Here is a 22,444-nt window from a genome sequence, read left to right as displayed (position 1 = left end):
GACTGCGAACAGTTTAGGGCAGCAGCTTGACGAGCCAATGACCGCACTTGTAAGGGCGCTGAAGTTGGTGGGGCCATGCCGATTCTACCCTCACGCGTAAATGCGTTCCCTTTGCTGAGCCGGTGGCACACGTCAGGCACACGCCTTGTGCCCCTGTTAGCGCCATACAGGAGCCTGAAGTTCCGTGCTATTCCCATGTCCAGACACATGAGCAAAATGCTTGCCCAGGAGCACCTTCGTGGCTGTCACCCATGACAAAGCCTGTGACGCTTGGCTGTATGATTGCCATTCCAGGCTCACTCAGAGCGTGGCTGTTACTGCCGTGGGGCGGGCTGGGCTCAGAGCGTGGCTGCTGGGGCCTCCAAGCAAGTAGGAGAATCCTACTTTAATGAGCATCTGGGGTCTGTCCCTTAGTGAGCAGACTGCCAATCTCAAGAAGAACCCTATTCCTCAGTAAAACAGAGCTGCCTGCCCCACAGGGGAAGCCCACCTGACAGGACCTAACCTAACTCCTGAAGCCACAGGAGACTGATCCAGTGCTCTCTCCACAGTGAGCAACTTTACAGACGGTCTCTGCACCGGGCAGCATAGTATGGTATGTATTTTATAATGTTCAGACAATATAAATGATTCCATAAAGACTGCAGATAAGGCCCCGGTAGAACCAGAGCGGGGACCACGGAACTCACGGTCTCTCAACTTGCTTCCCAGACACTTTCTTGGTGAGGTTTGCTGACAGAAATACCTAAGGCGTCTCCCATGGGTCACATGGATTAAAAACTGCCTGTGCAGGGGCTGGGGACTCTCTGGGTACAGTGTCTGCTATGCATGCTGGGGGACCTGAGCGTGGACCTTAAAATCCATGTAAGCAGGCAGGCGTGGTGAGGTGCACCTGTGATTCCAGTGCTGGAGGGGTGGGGAGGGGGAAGGGTGGGGGAAGGATGGGGACAGGGAGGGAGTGGAGTGGGGATAAGGTATCCCTAGGACTCGATGGCCACCGAACCTAGCCTACCCTGTAAGGCCCAGGCTAGTAAAAGGTGTCTCAAAAACACAAAAATAGCCAAGGTGAGCCACACTGGAGAAAGCTCTTTAGCGATGAACTCTGGCTTTCTTTCTTTCTCTCTCTCTCTCTCTCTCTCTCTCTCTCTCTCTCTCTCTCTCGCGCGCGCGCGCGCACTTGCCCTGGCAGAGCTGACTGTGACAGATCATACCCTAGTACTCAGGACCAAGAGCTTTCCCCCCTTCCCTCCTCCCTCAGGGGCTGGAGGAGACTGAGGCCCTCTGACGTTACTCCAACACCTTGAGCTTACCCTTCCTGGGATCACAAGATTGTCGATGCCAATCAAATCTTTCTTGAGCTCGTGCAGCTTCTGGAAGTTCTCCATCTTGATCATTGTCCCGTGCAGCTGTGCCACCATCTCTGTGATCTCTGCCAGTGCAGCTGAGGAAGGGAGACAGGCTGCAGGTTAGCCCAGGCTGGACCTGCGGCCCCATGTTCCAGGATGGCCTTGTCACGGGATGCTTTGTCTCAGCTGGTGTGACAAACTCCAGGCCTGCTCCATCCTCAGCCATGACCACCCAGTTTGGTCCAACAGACATTTACTGGAAATCCAGTGGTCAGCAGGATGGGAAGAGGCTGTGGCTACAATGATGGTGTCATGGCCCCATGGTGCTCACGCACAGAGGGGCAGTCTCTATCTTCATGGGATTCTGCATCCCAGTCCCTCAGCAAGGCCACCTATGTCTCAAGTCAGTTAGTCCACTTAACTGCCAAGGGTTGCACAGTCTTCTCCCCTTGTGAGCGACAACCTCAAAGTTGGGAGGGGCCTTTAGCCATCTCACGTTGGCACAGCTGACTGGTAATACCGGTGCCACAAGACAAGGAGGAAGAGAGAGCAAGAGCAGCCCAACAGAGGGTCAGGCAGAGGTTAAGGCTCTCGGAGGAAGATTCCATCAGAAGGGTTAATGAAGGGGAGACATGGACCCAGGAGGCTGGAATCACACACCGAGGGTCACAGGCAACAGCAGTGGGCTCCTTTCAAAGCCTGGGGTACAGGACGGCACTGTGCCTGGAGCATTTCCTCCCACAGATTAGCAACCCCAAGCTTTACTTTGTCAAGTGTAGAGCCAGGAGTGCAGTGCACACATAATCCCAGCCTTAGGGAAGTAGAGACTGTAGAGACTGTACTTCTGTGGATGTGAGTTCTAAGCCAGCCTGGCTTTCATAGCGAGTTCCGCGAGTTCCAGGACAGCTGCAGCTAATAGTGAGACCCTGTCTCAAAAAACCAAACCTCTGTGTTGGACTCCTCTGTATATTCTAGAGAAAGTCTCAGGTCCACATTCTTCTGCTCCTCGGCAAGGCCCTGTAGGGTTCTAGACTGTGTGGTCTGTGTTCACTGCCTCAGCCTCACTCCCCGCCCCATCCATACCAGAGCTCAGGGAGCATCCACTCTCTGGAATGAGCACTGAGCTCTCGTCAAAGCTATTTTTGGCTGAACGGTCCTGCGGTCTTGGGATAAAGCACCTCACGCAGGTGTTCTACACAAGTTGATTGTTTTGAGACAGGCTCTCGTGTGTCTGTGGTAGTTTTGAATGTATTTGTCCCCTGTATCTTGTAGGGAGTAGCACTATTAGGAGGTGTGGCCTTGCTGGAGTGGGTGTGGTCTTGCTGGAGGAAGTGTGTCACTGTGAGGGTGGGCTCTGCGGTCTCACATGCTCAAGATACAGCTGAGCATGTCTGTATGCAGTCTGGCTGGCCTGTGCCACCATGCCTGGCTCTGTAACACTTTAGGTAAGAGCCAGGGCCTTGGCATGATGGTGGATGCACACATTCATATAATGCATTCAGGAGCCGCCTGCACAGGGCCCATGCTGTGCACAGTCCTAGCCTGATACCTGAGGGGACTCAGTAGACCTGGCCCTTGACAGGACTTAGGGTGAGCCCAGGGTATGCAAACTTCAACCATCTAGACAGAACATGGGACAAAACCAGCTTGGGTCAGAGAACCCTGGCTCAGTGAGACAAACGTGTGTGGGATTCTAGCTCTGACCTTGTCCTGAATGACACTTGCAAGTCCCCAAGCCTCAGTTTCCTTCAAAATGGGCAACCCCAGTGATCTCCTAGCACTATAAAAGGAGGCTTGGTACAAGGCTGGGCACTACACCAGGCAGGGAGCTGAGCAAGCTCAGGTAGAAAACACGAGGGGCTGGGCTGAGTGAACAGGGCGCTAGGTCTGGGCTCCAATTGTTTGCTTCCCCACTGTGTGACCAAGCACAGGTTTCTTAGTCTTTCTGGCCTCAGCTGTTACCGTCTATAAAATGAGCTACCCCGAGACTCAGGCTGTGGCCGAAGCCCAGAAATAACAAGCAACCTGAGTCCATCAGCTATTTCCTCGGCAGGCCTAAGGTGGGAGTCTAAGTCTCATGTAGACAGGTGGAGGCCGGCCTCTGGGAATGGGCTGGCTAGAGATGACGTTCTCCCAGGGTCCTTTGTCCCTGACCACCTGGCTCCGAAGGAGAGGATGCATGCAAACAGGGAAGGAAAGACATTCCAACTACCTGCATCCCCTCCCCACAGGAAGATCAAGATGCAACCCTGCCGTGACAGAAACCAGACCTTTAGCAGGTGGTCCGCAGAGACCCCAGGGCGCACAGCAGCACAGCAGTCCTTACCTCGGCAGTCCCTAAAGTCAGCATGGCTCGGAGGGTGGTGCTTGCAGAGCCGTTCCAGGACCTGCTTGTAGTGCATGAGCCGGTGCAGCGGGCGCAGGAGGAAGGTGTTGAGTGGCAGGTAACACACCTTCTGCAGCTCGAAGTCTCGGCAGAAATGCTCCAGCCGCCGGGAGCCCTTGATGGACGTCTCCAGTGCCTCCAGGGCTTCGCTGTGCTTCCACAGGTGGGCTGCCAGGTGCTTGGGGAGGAAGGGGAGACCGTCCTGGTCAGCACGTTCACACCAGTGTGACTCACGGAGACGGGCAAACCTTTGTGCTCATTATTTTATTGCAGTTCATTTTTTTTTTCTTTTCCAGATGGGGATGTGACCACAGGTCAAGCTCTCCTGGTCATGTCATGAAGAGGACCCCAACTTGTGCCAGGACTGTACAGAGCTGAATGCACACAGTGAGGGCACATGTGATGGACTCCATTTGGACATGTGTCCCTGCGAGCTGGCCAAACGAACCAGCTGAGCATGCTTAAGCATGTGCAGATGCATTTAGTGCCTGGGCTGGGAGTGGGGCAGGAAAGACCCTGCAGGCAGGCATTGCGCTAACCCAGTACACTGCATTTCTGGAAATTGCTGCCCTCCACACTGTATAAAGTAATGCCAACAATAAAACAAAATGAGCAAACTAACAAATGTAAAGAGAAAGGCGGCAGTGCCCTCCCTAACCTGTTTTGCCTTCGCAGAGCCCCACGCTGCAAACCCGTGCGGTGCAGGCATGGTGCTGCAATGCCGTTGCAGCTGAGGAGGGTGGCAGAGCACAGAATGCCAGCCTGCAGAAAGTGGGGAGAGGCGCTCAGAAGAGAGGTGCAAGAAGGTGTATTTTTAGGTCTTCCACGCTGGTTAATGGGCGAAGGCATGAGAAGACACATGGTGGCTGGTGATCAGTAAGTCAAGGAGACGTCCCTGGGGTGGGGGAAGGGCCAGACGCGTCTCCCCCGCCACTCCCAAGGCCCACAGTAGGGTCTTGCAGGCTGTGCTCCCAAATAAGGGGAATTTGATTTTATTGTTTTTCAAACCAAGTGGCAGGAGAAGAGGCATCTTAGGAATGGGCAATGACCGGAAGTACCATGGTAATCAAATCACACCATGGAAGAAATGAAAAGCCCACGGGATCAGCAAGAATGAGCTACACGCGGACCATCCCAACCACAGGGCATCCTGGGAAGGATAGACTATGGAGGTGGTGGGATCAGTGTGGGGACAGAGAGGGGAGCAGAGGGCCTAGGCAGGGTCTCATGACCACAGTCCAGACTGGTCTTGAACTTGACTTCCTGCCTCAGCCTCCTGAGCAGCTGGGATCACAGGCCTCTGCCACCAGGCCCAGCTCCATGGCGTGTGTTTTTAAAGGCATTACTTAAAATGATTCTGTATGGTACTCTTACGGTGGATGCTTGTCCCCCACTCAGAATGTCCAGTACCAAGAGTGAGCTCCAGCACGGACAGGAGGCTTTGGACAATGGTTACACAGCAATCCTGGGTCCTCAGCCTTATTAGCTGAATTATACCCATGAGAAACGTTAAGATTTGGGTGTGTGGGTGAGCACCCTACACACTGATTAAAACTTAACATTTTTAAAAGGCTCTAAGACGCCTGTTACTACACCCCTGAGTTTGGTGCAGCTGCCTCACTGTGCAGAGACTTTGGCTGTGGCGCCCGCCAGGCTATTCTTGCTGTGCTGGATCTGCACCTAACTTCACCGTCTGCCACGGCTGCTTGCCTATGCTGCCCCACACTGCCGCAGGGTGTGCCTTGGACATGGTGAGGCAGGGAGGGATGCCTAGGATCCAGGAAGTTACATCTCGGTCTTAGTTAAGGAACTGGGGAGAGCCAGGCGGTACTGGGTTGCACCTTTAATCCCAGCACCTGGGAGTCAGAGGTAGGCAGTTCACAGAGTGAGTTCCAAGACAGCCAAAGGAAACTGTATCTCAAAAAAAAAAAAAAAAGAAAGAAAGAAAGAAAGAAAAGGAAGGAAGGAAGGAAGGAAGGAACTGGGGAGGGCTGGAGATGTGGCTGACAGGTAGAATGCTTGCCGGATATCTGTGAGGCCCTAGGCCAGTCTCCCAACACATAAACTGATACCACACACACACCTCCACAGATACGACACGCCCCCCACACCCACACCCACACACCCCATACATACCATCCCCACCTCCCCCACCCCAACCCCCGCACATCCACCATACACATCCCCACACAGACACCCCCACACACTCCACAGCAAGGTGCTGACAAGACTTGAGTAACCCAGCAACCTAGCCAAATGGATGATGGGAATGAAGGACCCCCAATTCTGTGAGAGCCCTCCTACATAGTAGGTTCTTGTTTACGCTGGACATACATCATGGTAGCAGCATGAGTGGCTGCCTTCTTGGGGATCACCCCTTTTCTGGGACAGTTATTAGGTCCTGAGGTCCTAACATGCCCCAGCAGCTGAGACTTAACACGTCCTCTTAGGAACGCAGACAGATGTGTTCAGCAGATGAGCAGTGTGGATCAAAGCCTTCTGTATCGCAGGCACTGCTAAATGCGTCCAAATGAACAAGAATCTCAGACATTTGTAGGAGAGGCTTGTGGGCTAGAACTCCTTAGCTCCCTTAGGAGGAGGGAGTTTTCATTGTTTGCTCCTATTTAAAGAGAGATTTGCCTTTGATGGGTTTAAAGACACAGAATTTACTGGAATGCTCAGATACTTTGGCAACTACGATTTTGTTATGCACAAAGGAACCCAAAATAATGGACTGAAAATGAAACGTACAGTTTTGTGTATGTCGTTTTTAAGGTCAGGAATGACCTGTGTATAAACTCCTGTTGCTTGTCTGCAAGGTGGAGCTTTTAAATCAGACAGCTATTATGCTCTGTCCAGTAACATTCCTTAGAACGGTGGAGGACAGTCTGACCACACGCTCATCCTTGATGCTTCCTGCAGGTTGACAGGCCAGGCAGTGCACGCCCAAAGAAGGGGCTCCTACCCCTTCCCTCCTCCCCAACCGGCTCACCTTCATGCCCTGGATGTTCTTAAGCATGACATCCCCGATTCTTTGGTAATCTCCTCTGATGTGGGCATTTGAGCGGCCTTCCCTGGGGCAGCAAAGGGAGAAACACAAAGTGTTAGCAATGAAACACCCACTTCGATATCTCCCTTCTAATCACCCATCTGGACCCCTCACCAGTGACTCCTGGTGCTGGGAAAAAGAATTCCTTTTCCATGCACTGGGGAGGCTGTGGTAGGAAGACAACAAACCAACAGAACTCCACGTGTGTGAAGGAGAACCTTGGTTGGGTCCGGTAGAACTGTTTCCCTTCTACACACGGGTTTGGGAGATCGGTCAGCATAAAGGTCACTTACACCAATTGGCTTTTGAACCGATTCAGTCCTTGAGACTAGCAGATACTGGCAGAGAGCAAGGCACGACTCCTAAATCAGGGCTTCTGTCCCAAGAGCCCTCAGCCTGAACGAACAGTGACTGAGGACAGTCGGGACAGCCATTCCTGGAGGGGAGGGGAAGGACGGGTGGCCAGCTGCAGGGGAGGTGGTGAGGGACCTCCCTCACATGGAGTACTAGGGCACCGCCTGGGCACCTCAATTGCCCACCTCAGCACCTCAGATGGCATTCCTAACTCAGGGTTCAACCAGCGAAGAGCAAAGGTGCCAGTATTTACTGACCATCCCCACACGCCCAATGATAAGATGACCATGACCTAGGCGCTGGCTCAATGCAGTCCTCAAAGCAAACTTGGGAGGCAAGCGCGGACCTTCCGCCTTTTATTGCCAGGGAGGCTGAGATCCACGCCTCCCCTGCCACGAGGCAATGAGCTTGCCCTTGGCCACGCTACCACAGTCTCTAGGGCGGCACCTGTACCGCCACGCCAGTGCATCTCCTAATCTAGTGGTAAGAATGGAGTAATAAATGAGGCTTGTACTGACACCCATTGCTAAGGCTACCCCGAGGCCAACTTACAGCGAAGAGATGAGCTAACAAACGAAACGGCAAGAGCCAGGCACGGGATGTCAAGTTGAATATACCAGGTGCCCAGGGAGCAATAAATGAGCCCGTGGCTGAAGTGACAGAGACGGGAGCTCCTGATCCCCCAGCACCGAGAAAGGACTTCTGGGGCCGCATGTGACGCTTTCTCTAGTGGGTGCTTCCGTCTGTGGCTCACCAGAGTTGGGGTGGGCAGGGCCTGTGCACAGGTCTCATAAGTCAAGTCCAGGAGCGGTCGTGCCAGTGGACTGGTGACTGCCTCCACCCTGAGCCCCGGGTTTCTGCACTGTACCCGCACACATGTGGCATGGAGCATGATTGAAGCCATACAGAGCAGGGTGGAGCAGGAGAGAGGCAGGAAGGGAGTCCCAAAGGACGCCATATCTACACTTCACTTTTCTTCAGACCTAGCGACCCAGGGCCCTTGTTTCTCAGACCTTCAGGTGGCTTTCTAAGGCCACTGGGGATGGATGACTCCTGCCCCTGACTCAGACCCAGGCTCTTCCCCGGGAAGCCTTGGCCAACAGCTAAATCCTGCTTATAATTCCATCCCTCAGATGCAAGTCTGTCGTGTCCCTGGCGTTTCTGGTTGTTAAATGCCCACTGAGTATACGGGTCATTTTGCTGATCCAGGCTTGGTTGGTCATTTAATGGCTGCTCCACCTAAACACTTGACATAGAGAAGGAATTAAATTCACAGGACGTCTAGCCTAGAGGATGCCTTCCGTTGTTCAGAGCATCCCGTTGCTCCTTCATCTGGGTTCTGGTCAGAACTGGGAAGTTCTTTCCTCTCCTGCTACCCTTCATACCGAACCGAGAAGAAATTCCACTCAAAGGAAGACCCTTCTCTAAGCCGGATGTTCAACTTTCTGACAAAATGGCATACACTCAGACAGAAGGAAGACTCAGCTTACACATGGAGATGTCCTGGAATCTGCCTGCATAGATGACTCAGAATTTACAAATGGGTGTGCCATTCGGTGGCACACGTATGAAGTCTCCTCAGTTCAAAGAATGCAATTTACAACGAGCTTAAATAAAGACCCTTGTTCAAGACAAAATCAAATTCAAATATTAGCAGGCAGAGAATAAGAGTGGGAACCAGAGTTAATTATTCCATGCCCTCCATTTTGAGGTGTGATCTCAAACTGGTGGTGACCCTTCTGCCTCAGCTTTCCGAGACCGCCAAAGATTACAGGCATGCGCCCATGGCCTCCCATGTCTGCCAACTGCTTACTTTAAAAACTCTACTACTCTTAAAACTTTCAGCAGAGGACTTTCCTTCTTACGTCTACTTGTTATCAGAGCTCTTCCCCCTCCTCCTGCGCAATCTGGACTCTTGCTGTACAGAGAACACTACGTGGGAGGCAGTGATTGGTCCTCATGCAACATACAGCCACTGATACTCCCTCCCCCCCTTTACTGGGCATCAGCTCTGGGTGATGTCATGGGAACAGGCTGCAGACAAAGCCCCCGGGCAGTGAGTTCAAACACAGGACAAACCCCTGGGACCGGGGACAAGCCCCAAAGTCTTGCTGCCCCATGTGAGACTCATGTGTGACCACTCTCCTCCACTGGCTGCCTCTAAGTCTACAAATCTAAGGCATGTGTCTTACTAAGAACAGCCCAAAGGTCACTGCATTATCAAGATCATGAAAAAGTCATTATAACTTGTCCAGAACATCCTCCGGATGTCAACCCCACAAGAAAAGGGTCCTTGTTCGTAAGGCAGGGCCACATAGCTGTTGGCTGGACAATTACCACACACTAACCAGAGTTGAAAATTCTTTTGACAATTTCGCTAGGAAAACCAAGACTCACACAATGTAATTAATTTACTTCCAAGAGCAGCTACATGTGACCTCAGCAAAGGACCTTGCATGCAGACACACAGGGACAAATGTCACACATTTCTGAGGCCTTCTGGTCCCGAAGGGACACTTCTTTCACCGGTGTGAGCTGGTCAGTCATTTGGCATCAGACTGACCAGGAAGGGGCTCGTGGACGTCTCATCTGATCCTCTTGCACTGTTTTCAGGGGGACCCTACCCAGGTTTCTACCTTCCCCCCAATTCTCAGTGGCCCATGGACATCTCATCTGATCTTGCACTGTTTTCAGGGGGACCCTACCCAGGTTTCTACCTTCCCCCCAATTCTCAGTGGCCCATGGACATCTCATCTGATCTTGCACTGTTTTCAGGGGGACCCTACCCAGGTTTCTACCCAGCTGCCCCTTCTTGGTAACTGTGTGTGGCATGCACAGCCTAGCATGATGGTGTTCATATGATCACCCACGGCTCTCAGTTCCCTTCTGCCTGTCCGCACACCGGCAGGATCTGCCCACTGAGCCCCTCGGCACCCAGAAGGCTGAGTGGCTTTCTCTGTGTGGGTTTGAGCAGCCGAGTGAACAGTCCCTAGTGTTCAAAAGGAAAAAGCATTCCAGCCACTTTTCAGAGCTCAACAAACCAGTTACTATTTTTGGGGATGGTGTAAGTTGGTTTTTGCCAGCCTGAAGCAGGCCTTGGTCCTCCACTTCTGCGGCCTACGCATTCCAGAACATTTCCTGGTATTGGTTCTGCCTGGGAAAATCATGGTGACCACTACGCATGTACCAATCTGGGGAACTTTTGATACAGGGAAAACTCTAGATTTCTTTCTTTTAACAGTAGTAATTGAAAATGGCAAGGGACTGGGTGTGGTGGCACATAATTCAATCCCAACACACAGGAGGCAGAGGCAGGGGGATTGCTTTGAGTTTCAGGCCAGGATGGCCTGATCTACAAAGCAAGTTCTAGGAAAAACCAAAACCAAACCGAAAAAAATCCCAAACCTAGAAAATAGCATGGAATAAAGTCTAGAGTTTGATACCAGCAACATGACACCATTGCTTTCTTTGTTTGTGACCTCCATGGACACAAATATAATGAATGCTCGCTGAAGGAAAAAAGAGGGGAAGAGGTCTGTGCAGGAAGTCTACCACATCAGCAAATCTAAAAGTATTCCAGATTCAGGTAACGTTTTAGAAAGCTTAGTTTGGGCCCAGGAGACGGCTCAGTGGCAAGTTCAGAAGTTGCCAAAGCCTGAAGACCCAAGTTCAACTCCTGGGACCCATGTTAAAAATGCTGGGTGTGGCTGCTTGCATGTGTTAGTCCTAGACAGAAGGTGGGGGCAGCAGCATCGCACAGAATCACGGGGGCCAGTTAGCCTGGAGTGCACGGCACAACAGAGACAGGAGACCCCCATCACAGTCAGACAGAGGGCAAGAACCAACTCCCAAATGTTATCCTCGGTCCTCCATATGTCCACCATGGCAGGAACCCATTCACGCCTATGTATCACGCATACATCCACACAATAACAAATTCAGAACGCCAGCGTCTTCTCATGTATGAAACAGTCCTAGGAGGACCAGACCCCGACGCACAGTTTAGACGTGAGCAAATACTGCTCTGCCGTGGACGGCCAACCGTTTACCTGATTCCGCTGTGAGCGTCAAGCAGCGCCGGGGGTTGAACTCAGGGCCTCTTTCTGTGTGTGCTAGCAAAGTGTTCCTGGTCTCCACGTTTGTTCCTTAACTATCTTAATTAACACGAGCCAACCTGTGTTTCCCGTGTCACAATAAGTAAAAGTATGAACCCCGACTAAGTCTGTGTGTGTGTGTGTGTGTGTGTGTGTGAATAACTGTGCAAACTGGCCTCCATAAGAAACTTGTCTGTACCCCGTTCTTATCGACTGTATTCAGTCTGTGGTTGCCTGTTTTATGCAGGCATTACTGTATTCCATGTCCTCCAAAGCCAAGCTGGCAGGAGACAGTTTATAGAACAGTTCATGTAGGTTCCTGGCTTTGGGCCTTGGGTAGGAACACATAGAAATGATGGGAATGCCTGTTCTAACACCTCAAGCCAGGAGGCTGACTGGACAGGCCCCGGGGCCCACAGGACGCATGTACCCCATGACCTAAGAAGCCCCACAGACTCCGCCTCCCGGAGTCCTTTGGGAATCAATCCTTTAACAAGCAAATCCTAAGTGTTCCAGTCATTCCTGAACTCAAACATTTTGTCATGCTTGTAGACAGAAGGAAGAAAAATAATTCGATCCACTCTGAAATGCATACCAAAGAATCCCAGATTCAGCATCTGCCAGAGGCACTGGGTAGGGGTGCCAACCGTTCCCCAAATACAAATCTCATCCCCAAAGTTCACACTAAGCAGGGCTGACAGGAGCCCAGAAATCTCCACTTTTCAAATCCCCTCCATGGTCTTCAAGTATGGCCGGTGATGGAGTTTGCATCCTGGATAACTACTTTCTGGAAATGGACAGGCGCCCTCTGCTGGAGAGCCAGAGTAGTGGCGTGCACCGCGCACCGCTGAGCAGTTCTGCGGGGCTGTGTCTCAACTCTGTCCTCTGGTACAGAAAGGACGACATTCACGCTTCTCACAGGACTAGCCTACAGGCACTAGAAAAGTTGTCATGTATTCGAGGCTCAGGCCCCCATTCTTCCAGTCATTTCATTCTGGATGGGATACAACCTCACTACTTCCTTTTGGGGGGAACAGGGTCTCTCTGTGATGCGGGAACTCACTCTGTAGACCAGGCTGGCCTCGAACTCTCACAGAGTTCCATCCCTGACTCTGGAGTGCTGGGATTAAAGGCCTGCGCCACCACTGCCTAGCACTGCCTTATTTCGAATGTGAGCCTCAGGTTGAACGTTTTGGCTTCAGACCATCAGCAATCCTCCTGCCTCTGTCTGACGAGTGCTGGGATGACAGGGTGGAGCCCCTACCGTTCCCACTCCCATCTGCCTTCACAGGAGGCAGCAATGAAGCCTGGGAACGCCTCAGCCGAATGAGCCCTGCTGAGTGGCGTTCTACATTCCTTGTTCTCAGCAAGGCCAATGTTGTACTCTGTGTTCATTCTGATTGTATTCTGCCCATCCCACCAACACCACTCAAGGGAAGGCCATTTTATACCACCCAGATATAAAATGCTACAAAGCCAGGCACCTCTTAGGTCATGCTGGACCTGCCCGCTGATCTCATGAAGCAGGGGTGAGGCTTTGCTTCTCTCTTAAAGGAACATTCGAAGGCCCCAGTCTAGCACCATGAGAGGGACGAGCCACAGAGCAGGCTCCTTCAGGACCCACAGTCACCAAGTGCCCCCTCCCCGCCCGCCACTTCTGATCAGAAAGCAAGGAGGGCAGAGCACACAATGCCTCTGTGGTTGCACATCACACAGCGGCTCTGCTGCAGCAGGAGCGGCCCAATGCCTGTCACAGCACATCACACAGCGGCTCTACTGCAGCAGGAGCGGCCCAATGCCTGTGGCTGCACATCACACAGAGGCTCTACTGCAGCAGGAGCGGCCCAATGCCTGTCACTGCACATCACACAGAGGCTCTACTGCAGCAGGAGCGGCCCAATGCCTGTCACTGCACATCACACAGCGGCTCTACTGCAGCAGGAGCGGCCCAATGCCCGTGGCTGCACATCACACAGAGGCTCTACTGCAGCAGGAGCGGCCCAATGCCTGTGGCTGCACATCACACAGCAGCTCTACTGCAGCAGGAGCGGCCCAATGCCTGTCACTGCACATCACACAGCGGCTCTACTGCAGCAGGAGCGGCGCAATGCCTGTCACTGCACATCACACAGAGGCTCTACTGCAGCAGGAGCAGCCCAATGCCTGTCACTGCACATCACACAGAGGGTCTACTGCAGCAGGAGCGGCCCAATGCCTGTCACTGCACATCACACAGCGGCTCTACTGCAGCAGGAGCGGCCCAATGCCTGTCGCTGCACATCACACAGAGGCTCTACTGCAGCAGGAGCGGCCCAATGCCTGTCACTGCACATCACACAGAGGCTCTACTGCAGCAGGAGCGGCCCAATGCCTGTCACTGCACATCACACAGAGGCTCTACTGCAGCAGGAGCGGCCCAATGCCTGTCACTGCACATCACACAGCGGCTCTACTGCAGCAGGAGCGGCCCAATGCCTGTCACTGCACATCACACAGAGGCTCTACTGCAGCAGGAGCGGCCCAATGCCTGTCACTGCACATCACACAGAGGGTCTACTGCAGCAGGAGCGGCCCAATGCCTGTCACTGCACATCACACAGCAGCTCTACTGCAGCAGGAGCGGCCCAATGCCTGTCACTGCACATCACACAGCGGCTCTACTGCAGCAGGAGCGGCCCGATGCCCGTGGCTGCACATCACACAGCGGCTCTACTGCAGCAGGAGCGGCCCAATGCCTGTCACTGCACATCACACAGAGGCTCTACTGCAGCAGGAACGGCCCAATGCCTGTCACTGCACATCACACAGAGGCTCTACTGCAGCAGGAGCGGCCCAATGCCTGTCACTGCACATCACACAGAGGCTCTACTGCAGCAGGAGCGGCCCAATGCCTGTCACTGCACATCACACAGAGGCTCTACTGCAGCAGGAGCGGCCCAATGCCTGTGGCTGCACATCACACAGAGGCTCTACTGCAGCAGGAGCGGCCCAATGCCTGTCGCTGCACATCACACAGAGGCTCTACTGCAGCAGGAGCGGCCCAATGCCCGTGGCTGCACATCACACAGAGGCTCTACTGCAGCAGGAGCGGCCCAATGCCTGTCACTGCACATCACACAGAGGCTCTACTGCAGCAGGAGCGGCCCAATGCCCGTGGCTGCACATCACACAGAGGCTCTACTGCAGCAGGAGCGGCCCAATGCCTGTGGCTGCACATCACACAGAGGCTCTACTGCAGCAGGAGCGGCCCAATGCCTGTCACTGCACATCACACAGAGGCTCTACTGCAGCAGGAGCGGCCCAATGCCCGTGGCTGCACATCACACAGAGGCTCTACCGCAGCAGGAACGGCCCAATGCCTGTCACTGCACATCACACAGAGGCTCTACTGCAGCAGGAGCGGCCCAATGCCCGTGGCTGCACATCACACAGAGGCTCTACTGCAGCAGGAGCGGCCCAATGCCCGTCACTGCACATCACACAGAGGCTCTACTGCAGCAGGAGCGGCCCAATGCCTGTCGCTGCACATCACACAGAGGCTCTACTGCAGCAGGAGCGGCCCAATGCCTGTGGCTGCACATCACACAGAGGCTCTACTGCAGCAGGAGCAGCCCAATGCCCGTGGCTGCACATCACACAGAGGCTCTACTGCAGCAGGAGCGGCCCAATGCCCGTGGCTGCACATCACACAGAGGCTCTACTGCAGCAGGAGCGGCCCAATGCCTGTCACTGCACATCACACAGAGGCTCTACTGCAGCAGGAGCGGCCAAATGCCCGTGGCTGCACATCACACAGAGGCTCTACTGCAGGAGGAGCGGCCCAATGCCTGTCACTGCACATCACACAGAGGCTCTACTGCAGCAGGAGCGGCCCAATGCCTGTCACTGCACATCACACAGCGGCTCTACTGCAGCAGGAGCGGCCCAATGCCTGTCACTGCACATCACACAGAGGCTCTACTGCAGCAGGAACGGCCCAATGCCTGTCACTGCACATCACACAGAGGCTCTACTGCAGCAGGAGCGGCCCAATGCCTGTGGCTGCACATCACACAGAGGCTCTACTGCAGCAGGAGCGGCCCAATGCCTGTCACTGCACATCACACAGAGGCTCTACTGCAGCAGGAGCGGCCCAATGCCCGTGGCTGCACATCACACAGAGGCTCTACTGCAGCAGGAGCGGCCCAATGCCTGTCACTGCACATCACACAGCGGCTCTACTGCAGCAGGAGCGGCCCAATGCCTGTCACTGCACATCACACAGAGGCTCTACTGCAGCAGGAGCGGCCCAATGCCTGTCACTGCACATCACACAGAGGCTCTACTGCAGCAGGAGCGGCCCAATGCCTGTCGCTGCACATCACACAGAGGCTCTACTGCAGCAGGAGCGGCCCAATGCCTGTGGCTGCACATCACACAGAGGCTCTACTGCAGCAGGAGCGGCCCAATGCCTGTCACTGCACATCACACAGAGGCTCTACTGCAGCAGGAGCGGCCCAATGCCTGTCACTGCACATCACACAGAGGCTCTACTGCAGCAGGAGCGGCCCAATGCCTGTCACTGCACATCACACAGAGGGTCTACTGCAGCAGGAGCGGCCCAATGCCTGTCACTGCACATTACACAGAGGCTCTACTGCAGCAGGAGCGGCCCAATGCCTGTCACTGCACATCACACAGAGGCTCTACTGCAGCAGGAGCGGCCCAATGCCCGTGGCTGCACATCACACAGAGGCTCTACTGCAGCAGGAGCGGCCCAATGCCCGTGGCTGCACATCACACAGAGGCTCTACTGCAGCAGGAGCGGCCCAATGCCTGTCACTGCACATCACACAGAGGCTCTACTGCAGCAGGAGCGGCCCAATGCCTGTCACTGCACATCACACAGAGGCTCTACTGCAGCAGGAGCGGCCCAATGCCTGTCACTGCACATCACACAGAGGCTCTACTGCAGCAGGAGCGGCCCAATGCCTGTCACTGCACATCACACAGAGGCTCTACTGCAGCAGGAGCGGCCCAATGCCTGTCGCTGCACATCACACAGAGGCTCTACTGCAGCAGGAGCGGCCCAATGTCTGTCACTGCACATCACACAGAGGCTCTACTGCAGCAGGAGCGGCCCAATGCCCGTGGCTGCACATCACACAGCGGCTCTACTGCAGCAGGAGCGGCCCAATGCCTGTCACTGCACATCACACAGCGGCTCTACTGCAGCAGGAGCGGCCCAATGCCTGTCACTGCACATCACACAGCGGCTCTACTGCAGCAGGAGCGGCCCAATGCCTGTCACTGCACATCACACAGAGGCTCTACTGCAGCAGGAGTGGCCCAATGCCTGTGGCTGCACATCACACAGAGGCTCTACTGCAGCAGGAGCGGCCCAATGCCTGTCACTGCACATCACACAGCAGCTCTACTGCAGCAGGAGCGGCCCTTTGCTATCTTTCCTGCATGTTCAAATGCATGCTTGGCAGACAATCAACTCTCCCCACTCTAGTGCATAGGCCTGCATATAACTTATCCTTAATAATGTGAAAGGCTCTATTTTAGGTAAAGTTTTATCAGATTTTTCCATTCTGTAGTATGCAGATATTTCCAGTTTATATATATTCATCTGCATCTCCCAGGTCAGGATTTTATTTGGTATTTAGTGGAGAGCCTCAGTATTATTTTTAACTGCTTTTTTATTGGTGATATTTAGGTCACCCTAATGTTTTAATTTTGTGATGATGTCTTCGCTCATGTCATGATATTAAAACATATCCTTATGAGGCTGCAGAGATGGGTCAGCAGGACAGGGTGCTTGCTGGACAGCCATGAGGACTGGAGTTCAGGTCCCAGCATCCATGTAATGTCGGGTTGTTTCCTGTAACTCCCAGCTCCCAGGCATCCACTGCCATCTTCCGTTCTCCGTCTGCACACAGACATGCATGTAGACTTGCACACGCGCGCGCGCACACACACACACCTAAAAACATTATACCCTGTGCTGTTAAGTTGGCTCAGTGGATAAAAATGCTTTTCACGTGTCTGGTGACCTGCGTTTGACCTCCAGAACCCACATAAAGGTGGGAGAAGCAGTTCCGCAGAGTTGTCTCTGAACTCCGCCTACACACTGTAGCCTGTCTACACACAGAAACATGTACATCTACAGCAGCAACAAAACAAAAATATTTATATTCTTATGATAATTAAAACTGTGTGTATGTGTGTGTCATAGACTTTGTATTTTCAAAGTATTCTTTAACCTCTTAGATACAGTACAGCATTTTCTATGTATATGAATGCATACAACATATACGCAACATATAAAACACACAGCAATGACACGCCAGCTCACAAATCCTTTGCATCCCTGCCCATCCCAGCTTGCCTGAAGATCAGAGAGTAAAACAGCCCCACAGGTCAGCCTTACAGGCAGTGGTGGCACACACCTTTAATCCTAGCACCAAAGAGGAATATAAGACAGGAGACCGCTCTCACTCCCAGTCTCATTCTGAGATTCCTGGAGACAGGATCGCCATTTCGGACTGAGGTAGAGGTAAGAGCTAGTGGCTGGCTGTTTTGCTTTTCTGACCTTTAAGTTGAACCCCAATATCTGTTTCTGGATTTTTATTATTGTGCTAAAAGAACATGTGGTTTGAAGAGTTTGCAATCAAAGGTATTTGTTGTTGTTGATGTTTATTTGATTTTTGAGACAAGGTTTCTCTGTGTAGCCCTGGCTGTCCTGGAACTCACTCTGCAGACCAGGGTGCCCTGAAACTCAGAGACCCTCCTGCTTCTGCCTTCTGAGCGCTGGGCCTAAAGGCAGCGCCACCACTCTTGGTGGCTGTTACTGTTTCCCATTGGAGATACTTTAAGGATGGCTTGCTTCAGGCCTGTCTGACTTCATCTCTGCTGCACACATGGGACAAAGTGGAACACAGGAAGGACAGAGGGAGGGAGCGGGGTGCAGACGGGACACACAGACTTCAGACTGGTCAGTACTCACCACAGGGCAAGTCGCTGCTCGATTTCCTTGAGAAAATTGGTATGAAACTTGTGCAAAGGTTCAAAATTCGGGAAAATGAGACTTTTCAGGGCTTCAGGCATGGAGTCGTCTTTGCTGACTGTGCTCTGAAACCACTGGGGATAAAAGGGGGAACAACTCAGAAGCACGCAGAGGGGTGAATGTTTGCGGGGAGGAGGCCATGAACCTTCCCACAGGATCCTGAGCATTTCAGGACTGTCACAGGCGGGGGCAGGCCTTCCTGATCCCCCACTCCACTCCAACTGTTACAGGTGGACATAAGCCTTCCTGAACCCCCCCTCCACTCTAGGACTGTCACAGGTGGGGGCAGGTTTTTCTGATTCCCCCCCTCCACTCCAGGACTGTTACAGGTGGACATAGGCCTTCCTGCCCCCCCCCCCCCACTCCAGGACTGTCACAGGTGGGGGCAGGTTTTTCTGATCCCCCCCTCCACTCCAGGACTGTTACAGGTGGACATAGGCCTTCCTGAAACCCCCTCCACTCCAGGACTGTCACAGGCGGGGGCAGGCCTTCCCGATTCCCCCCAGCCCCCTCTGATGGGAAAAGAGTCTATCTCTTTCTGACTGCTCTCTCCAATGGTTCTCCAAGGCTTGCTCAAGCCGGGGCTGAATTTCTCATGAGCAACTACTTGAACCAAGTCCCCTCTCAGGCCAGCTCACTAGGGAACCGTGAGTTCGAGGTCATAGGTTACTCTTTGTTCATCCCATAAGGAGATGCCCTGCCCACTCCTTCATAAAAATGTTGGGCATGGGGTGGCACAAACTACTGTCCACAGTCACACATGTCACCAACATGAGTGGGAACCGGGTCCCAGTATTTGCAAAGCACTAAACACAAACCTCATCCCAACCATGTGGGTGTCCCTCTTTATGGGCTATAAAATCACGGGGTCCAAGTGCCCAGGAGCCCCCAGCTTGGCTCCTGAGACTGGACAGGCCAGACGACAGCAGTCAAGGCACAACTTACTATAAAGACAACCCGAAGTCTCCCTCAAGCAACATGATCAGTTACAGACGATGACCGAAACCCAGAAGATAGCAGACTGTCTACTTCTCAGTTTCCTCTGCTTCAGGAACATCTTTCCTGTGCGCTCACAAACCACCATCATAATATTTTTAAGAGATAATTCCAAATTAAATATACAATTGGTGGGCTGGAGAGATGGCTCAGAGGGTAAGAGCACTGGTTGCTCTTCCAGAGGTCCTGAGTTCAATTCCCAGCAACCACATGGTGGCTCACAACCATCTGTAATGAGATCTGGTGCCTTCCTTGCCAGCAGCACATTATATGCTTAATAAATATTTAAAAATAAATAAATAAATATACAATTGGCATTAATTGCCATGACCATGATCAGGATCCGCAATCCTTGCAGTCAGGCAGCCTAACTCTTCGGTGCCCCCCACCTCTCCCAGCACGGGAGCTGAGAACTAGTTTAACTGTGGCAGAGGAAGAGCTGTACACACCGAAGCGATGACCTCGAGGTCCTTCAGGTACGTTCGCTCAGTGGTGGACACTTCCTTAGCAATGAAGTAGGCCTTGTCGGTCGGGAATCTCTGCAAAATCCAGAAGAGAACAAGACTGAGCAGTCACGTTTGGGTGGCAGTCTCTTGAGAATGCCTTGATGGGAGACGGTGGTTCACTGATAGGTAAATAACGGGTAGGTCCCTTGTTAGCTACAATCAAGTCTAAAGCTTTCTTCCCTGTGTGTGTGAGATGTGGGATGTCCTTCTGTATGTGGGTTGCTTTTATTAGTTAATGAATGAAGCTCCTTTGGCCCATGGCAGGGCAGAATATAGCCAGGCTGGAAGAGATCTATAGAGAGAGTAGGTGGAGTCAAAGCAGATGCAGAAGGATACAGAGGCCATGTAGCTTCCCAAAAAGCAAGAGGTAACAAACCACGAGCCTCGTGGCAAAATATAAAATACTAGAAATGGGTAACTGTGATATGTAAGAGTTAGCTAGAAATACACCTAAGCTATTGGCCAAACAGTGTTGTAATTAACATGGTCTGTGCAGCCAGGAAATTAACAAGGTCTCTGTTTACATAGGCGTGTGCTGGGGGAGCAGGCTAAAAGATGGCTTTCGATATATAAATAGCATCAGCTAGAGGACCCTAACTAACTAGGCAAGGGTTACACAATCTCCAAGGAAACTCAGCCATGAGAAATCAGCATCCCGAGACCTGGTGCCACGAGCTGCGGTTGAGGTGTTACAAGAAGGCATTTGCAGTGAATGTCAGTGGCTGGATCAGAAGGAGATGGGGATGGCAGCGAGTCTTGGCTCCCTGGTGCCTGGGACCCAAAGCGGGCCACTATTCATGTCTTGTTTTTTCCTTAAGCAGTAAGTAAAAGGAAACCTTGGCAAGTGTCGTGATATTTTGTTTGTAATCTAGTAAGTCTTGCCTGAAGATCAGAGAAGTAGAGTCGTCAATCACTGGAGAGTTCTTACCTCTACCAATGATCAGACCAAAGGAATGATCCTCTCTCTCTCTACTAATCCCCAGACTGCATCTGTCGAGCTCCTGTCTCCTCCTACTTTATATTCCCCTCTCTGCCCAGCCACATCCCTCCTCTCCACCTTCCTATTGCTGGGATTAAAGTCGTGGGATGCCAAGTGCTGGGATCACCTTTGTGTAAGCTCCATTTCTCTTTTAGACAAATTCAATCTCGTGTAGCCCAGGGTGGCCTTGAACTCACAGAGATCCATCTGCCCCTGTCTCCCAAGTGCTGGGATTAAAGGTGTGCGCCACCACTGCCCGACCTCTGTGGCTAACTAGTGGCTTAGCTCTGCACTCTGATCTTCAGGCAAGCTTTGTTAGAGCACAAACAAATACCACTGCAGACAAGTCTGGGGGTATTCATGTTCACAGCAGTGTCAGACACAACAGCAACATACGAGATGAATAAAAGCTGCACCCTGAGGGCTGGGTCAACAAAGTGTGCTCCGTCTGCACGATAGCTCCAGCCACGTGGGAGGAGGCATTCTGATCCACGCCACAGAACAGGGATGGACCCCAAGGACGTGAAAGAAGCCGGTCAGAAACAGACAGCTGCGGTGAGCAGTCCGGGTGGGTTGTCAAGGAATGGGGAATTATTAGTCGACAGGACAGAGGTTTTTTGGGGGGCTATGAAAAGGCTATGAAAACGGAATCCTGGTGGTCCTGGGGCAGCTGTATATTGAAAGCTGGCATGGTTTACATTGTGGTTATTGTCCTATCCCCCCTCCCCCATGGATCTGCACCTTTCGCCGGCCCTCTTCCTCATCATCGGTCCTCGGGCATGCTTGGTCATTCAGGAGCGGGCTGACCAAGGGGGAGGCCTGCTTGGTGTCGGGACTCAGGTTGGGAGACAAGGTCGCGTTGGTCGGGGCAACTCCTCCCTGTGAGTTGATGGACAGTTCTGAAAGGTGAGGACTGCCAGTCAGGGAGCCTGTTCGGGGGGAGAAGTTTTAAAAGAAAAAGAGTAATTCCTTCTGGGCAACCGTCACTTCTGTAAATCTCAGAACATGGCTACCACATGACAAACGTAAGGCACTGCTAAGTTTCCCGCCCTCTATGTCGTAGCCGCCTTGAGAGGAAGGGTACCCAAAGTCCGCCTCACTCAATGCAGCCCCAGTTACGTAATTAAAGATAAGACAGAGACCTGTGCAAAGGTCACAATTAAGGGCGCTTAACAGCATAGCACAATCCTATTTTTATCTCGTAACTACCACTTCCGCTTCTAGAAACTACTCCAGGGAGTCGTGGGATCTACGTCACAGGGAGACACAGAAAGAATGCTTAGCACTAAGCTAACAGGCATCTAAGCAGCTGGTACTCAGGACAGGGCCACATCTGGTGACAAGGCGTCACAGCTAACGGAGGTCAAGCAGCTAAATTCCCCACGCTACAGAGAACAGAAGCAAGCTCGTGTACCTGCTTGTGATGTCACTCCATGTCTGCTACTGATTGGGACAGAAACACTAGCATTACACGCAACGGTGGTCATTTAAAGACGCAAGCCGGAGATGCCATTAGCACAGTTCCCCTTTGTGACTCAGAAGTGACAGGCCGTAAGTTAGTCCTCTAGAAAGGATATCGTGTTAAACAACAGGAAAACGCAGGTTACCTAGTACAGACAGTCGCAGAGGTTACACACGGGACGCTCAACCCTTTGGGGCTACGTGAGGTGTTTCAGAGCACAC

At 52.7% G+C, this 22,444-nt stretch overlaps 1 protein-coding gene across 5 annotated transcripts in view; it reads right to left on the bottom strand.

Annotated features, from left to right (window-relative positions):
• Farp1 (FERM, ARH/RhoGEF and pleckstrin domain protein 1) overlaps positions 1-22,444 on the bottom strand; it is a 232,939-nt gene that overhangs the window by 7,343 nt on the left and 203,152 nt on the right. For 4 of the 5 annotated variants that reach the window (XM_075950066.1, XM_075950069.1, XM_075950065.1 and 1 more), the window contains exons 14-19: positions 21,503-21,690; positions 19,726-19,815; positions 18,221-18,354; positions 6,725-6,806; positions 3,673-3,910; positions 1,311-1,441 (exon numbers count right to left, since the gene is read on the bottom strand). In XM_075950066.1, the coding sequence (XP_075806181.1) occupies positions 1,311-1,441; positions 3,673-3,910; positions 6,725-6,806; positions 18,221-18,354; positions 19,726-19,815; positions 21,503-21,690 (863 nt within the window). The remainder of the gene's footprint in view (positions 1-1,310; positions 1,442-3,672; positions 3,911-6,724; positions 6,807-18,220; positions 18,355-19,725; positions 19,816-21,502; positions 21,691-22,444) is intronic. The other variant, XM_075950068.1, reaches the window with a different exon arrangement.

This window comes from Microtus pennsylvanicus, chromosome 15 (genome assembly GCF_037038515.1).
Source record: "Microtus pennsylvanicus isolate mMicPen1 chromosome 15, mMicPen1.hap1, whole genome shotgun sequence".
Lineage (NCBI taxonomy): Eukaryota > Metazoa > Chordata > Mammalia > Rodentia > Cricetidae > Microtus > Microtus pennsylvanicus.
This window is presented reverse-complemented; position numbering and strand designations above follow the sequence as displayed.